Raw genomic sequence first — 4,001 nt, forward strand, 5'->3', positions numbered from 1 at the left:
CACTTCTAAAGCCTAACTTAAGAGTCTGGAAGAAAAATGAAGTGGATTTCTTCTTTGCCTAAATATTTTGTTTATTTGATGCTTAGGTTCAGAGTTCCTAAATGATATCACAAATAGAACAAGAGAGACCAAACACGTTGGGAATTTGCAAGAACTATGTAAATTTGTATCCTGTTTCGCTGATATATTTGCTTCTCTCTCTCTCTCCATCTCCCTCCCTCTGTCTCTCTCTCACTCACACACAAGCACATATACACACAAACATCCCCTACCTGGCCATCTTATCTCAAACAGATCTCCTCTGAAGGATCTACAAAGAGAAATGACCTTTCCCCCAACAAGAATTTACTAAATGTTTATGGTCAGGAAACAGGGTGGACTGACTAAATTTGCTTGATTTGTGTCTGTAATTTCCCACTGTAAACCAATTTCAGATAAACTGCAAATGAGCATTGTTTTTTGTTTTTTTTTTACTCCATGAGGCCTCCCCCCCACATCTAGTTAGAGTTGCTAGCAATTTGCTCACCTCTGCCTTCACCTTCTAGTCAGTGGAAGAGTCTGTCTTCATGGCTGCCAAATTTCCCAAACTTTCTCTCTGCCAAAATAATTAGATAAAGGACATTACCCTTGAAAATTCCAAATGCAAGCTATACACCACAAAGAATATCAGAACTTTCCTAAAGTCAGCCAAAAAAGAAACTTAACAAAGGTTTGAACTACTTTCAATCAAATGCTATCAGATTCATTTCACAGATCGATCTGTCCATCCATCCATCCATCCATCCATCCATCCATCCATCCATTCCATCCATCCATCCATCCATCCATCCATCCATCCATCCATCCATCCATCCATCATCCATCCATCCATCCATCCATCCATCCATCCATCCATCCATCCATCCATCCATCCAAGAAAGATTTTGGCAATATTCATTCATTTCTACAAGAAGCAGATGATGTGCTAGGAGAAACTTTAGGATAGGAAGTAGGAACAATTTAAAAATAGGATCTGGGAGGATGGAGGGACTCTTGGTGTTCCAGCAGAAGCAGGAGAAATACTAGTTTGGGACAGTCTTTCCCCATTATGGGAAGATGTTGCTGAGTACACACATCATCCTAAACCATCCTGAGATTTGTTATGCCGTGTGAATCTACCCATTGTGGTTTCTAATCCATATTTTATGGCTCAGCACAGTGGGCTACTGTAACTGTATAAACTCATTCATTTTAAATCAAAGTAATCATTTATAGATTTGTACCTGCACAAATACCTGCAAATTTAAGGGAATATTATAGGATGACTTGTTTCTTTATTTCTGATTATTACTGATTGTCATGAAACAAAAGTTTTTGTAGCTGTCTGCGTGAGCCTGCTCATTTTGGGGGGTAGGAAAGATTTAAGTTTAAAAAAAATATTCATTGTTCACCTGTATCTGTTTTTTAAAAAAATGTTTACCATAAAAAAAAAATCAGGGTGTTTTTTTTTTTTTATGGTAAATAAACCTGGATTGAAAATGTTTTTTCTTTGTTGACTCTAGAAGTACAGCAAGTTCTCCAGGCGTGATGGCTGAGATGCATTGCTTAGCACTTTGGTGAGAATTAGGCTCACCTCAGTGGTAATGTTGACAAGGACTTCTCAGATTTATGAGAAGCACATAACACTTTTTGACAATGTGATCAAAGAGACATTTTCTAGCAAGGAGGACTAAGCTTAAAAGGTTATAGAAGGCATTGTTCCAAATCGACAACTCTGTTGGGAAGTAACAGGCATGGCGGTCAAGAATTGCATTTCAGACAAACTGGATCTGTGGTTCACGGGTGAATGCAAAGATGCCCACAGGGTAAAGCTAATTTATACCTCCACTTCTTTATGTGGGCATCACTCTATTTAGAAGCCTGATGCAAACACATCTGAGACCACGTTTCTTTTTATTCTTTGAAGAAGCACAGCACTGTATGAAATTCAGCAGAGATACAAACTAGTGGGAAAGGACAGGGGACTGTTTGCATGGGGGGAGGGGTAAAATAATTGGAGAATATGCTTGGTTCACCTATGATTAAGCCAGGATTTTTTTTTTTAAAGAATCATGACTTGTTGAAGGACTGGTCTAGCTTCTACACCATACAAAATCCAGGGTGGTTAATTTGATTTTGTCTCAGATTTACAATTTTGGGTCCTGAGTGACCCCAACCATTGTGTTTCTACAATAAACCAATGACAGATTATGATTTACCCAAGAGGGAGTTTTCTATTGCACAGAAAGATTGCAATCTGGGGATTCCAGCCGTAAGTGTGAAAGAATTGAGGATTACCTGGATCATTCTGCATTTCGTTTTAGTCTACAAAAATCTATCACCTGTCCGCCTCTCCATCTTACATATTTACATAGGCTACAATTAGCACTTGGATTTCTCACTGGTTCTTAGCAGCGACCACACCATCCTTCCAGTAACATGAAATGAGAGAATAGAATAGAATAGAATAGAGCTGGAAGGGACCCTGGAGGTCATCTAGTCCCACCCCCTGCTCAGGCAGGAAACCCTACACCATTTCAGACAAATGGCTGTCCAGTCTCTTCTTAAAAACCTCCACACTGTTGGGAGCATTCACCACTTCTGGAGGCAAGCGGATTAATTTTTTTTTAAGCTTTCTGCGGGTATCATTTTATTCTCGGCCTGCCTTGGACGAACCTTGGGGAGCGGGGGGGGGGAGGAAACGCCGGGGAGGGGGCTCTCGGACCTCGCCTCGTTCCTGGAGACCCCCGCCTGGGGGGAGCGGGCGCTCTTTTCCAGCCACCGCCTCCCGGGAGCCTCGCACCTGCTGCCTCCCCCCCCCCCGTGATTGATGGATGGATGGGCCGGGGGCTTCATCTCGGCTTGCTGAGGGAGAAGCCAAGGAAAGGAGCTCCGCCGCCAGCCCCGGCCGGGCTAGAGCGGGACAAAGCGGGCGGCTTCTGCTGCCCGGCGAGACCGGCCGAGCGGAAGCGCTCGAATTGCGCCTTCTCGCCCGACCTGAGGGAAGGCGCCCATCTCTCTCTCGCTCTCTCTCTCTCTTGCGCGCGCGCGCTTCCTGATTGGCGGCTCCCCCCTCCCCTCCCCTCTCTGCCCTTCCCCACCCGTGTCGCCCCCCCGGTGTGTGTGTGTGTGTGTGTGTGTGCGGGGGGGGCGGCGGAGGCTCGGCGCGCCTCCTCGCCATCCAGTCAGCCGGGCAGCCGCGCCGCGCGCCTCGCCTTTCCCCCGCGCCTTTCCGCGGGAGGCGCGCGCTGGCCAGGGCGGAGGCGGGGAAGGGGGCTGCCCTGCCCCGCGCCGCGTCTCTCTCTCTCTCCCCCTGTGTCGGGGTGGGCTGCCCCGCGCCGGTGCCCGCCGCTGGGGGCGGTGCAGCGGGGGGATGCCAAGGCGGGCTGCCCCCGGCGCTGGAAGCATGTGGTGGGGAGTGGAGCTCCCGCCGCACGGCTCGGCTGCTGCTGCTGCTGCTGCTGCCGGTGGTGGTGGTGGCGGCGGCGGTGACGGAGGCGGCGGCGGCGGCGGCAGGTAGAGGAGCCGTCCTCCCCCGCCCTCGGCACCCCACCCCGATGTCCCGCGGAGACAGGCAGGCGTCGCTTCCAGCTCTCCCCGACGGCTTTGCCCGTGGCGGTTGGCAAGAGCCCCTCCATGCACGCGCTCACCCTCCTCTGGCTGGGCAGCGCTGCGAAGGTAAGGCGGGCATCTCCGCTGACGGGGTTGGGGGGGGGTGACCCGGCCGGGTCTCCCCGTTGTTCCCTGGGCCAGCAGAGCAAAGCCCTCCTCAAGAGTTTTTTTTTCTCCCTCTCTCTTTCTTTTGCCTGGTGTCTCTCTCTCTCTGTCTCTCTCTCTCTCTGTGTGTGTGTGTGTTTTCCTCCTTCCTTTCTTTTTTCCCCTTTCTCTCTCCCTCCCTCCCTCTCTCTCTCTCTCTCTTTTGCCTGGGGTCTCTCTCTCTCCCTGTGTTTTTCCTTCCTTCCTTCCTTCCTTCCTTCCTTCCT

The 4,001-nt window shown here is 49.3% G+C and overlaps 1 protein-coding gene across 1 annotated transcript in view; it reads left to right on the forward strand.

Moving 5' to 3' along the window:
• Positions 1-1,772: 1,772 nt before the first annotated feature.
• The window catches only part of ADAMTS18 (ADAM metallopeptidase with thrombospondin type 1 motif 18), a 78,739-nt gene continuing 76,510 nt past the window's right edge, over positions 1,773-4,001 (forward strand). The window contains exon 1 of the mRNA XM_015814757.1: positions 1,773-1,844. Coding sequence (XP_015670243.1) covers positions 1,773-1,844 — 72 coding nt within the window. The remainder of the gene's footprint in view (positions 1,845-4,001) is intronic.

Source organism: Protobothrops mucrosquamatus, unplaced genomic scaffold (assembly GCF_001527695.2).
Source record: "Protobothrops mucrosquamatus isolate PMUCROS unplaced genomic scaffold, P.Mucros_1.0 scaffold281, whole genome shotgun sequence".
Classification (NCBI taxonomy): domain Eukaryota; kingdom Metazoa; phylum Chordata; class Lepidosauria; order Squamata; family Viperidae; genus Protobothrops; species Protobothrops mucrosquamatus.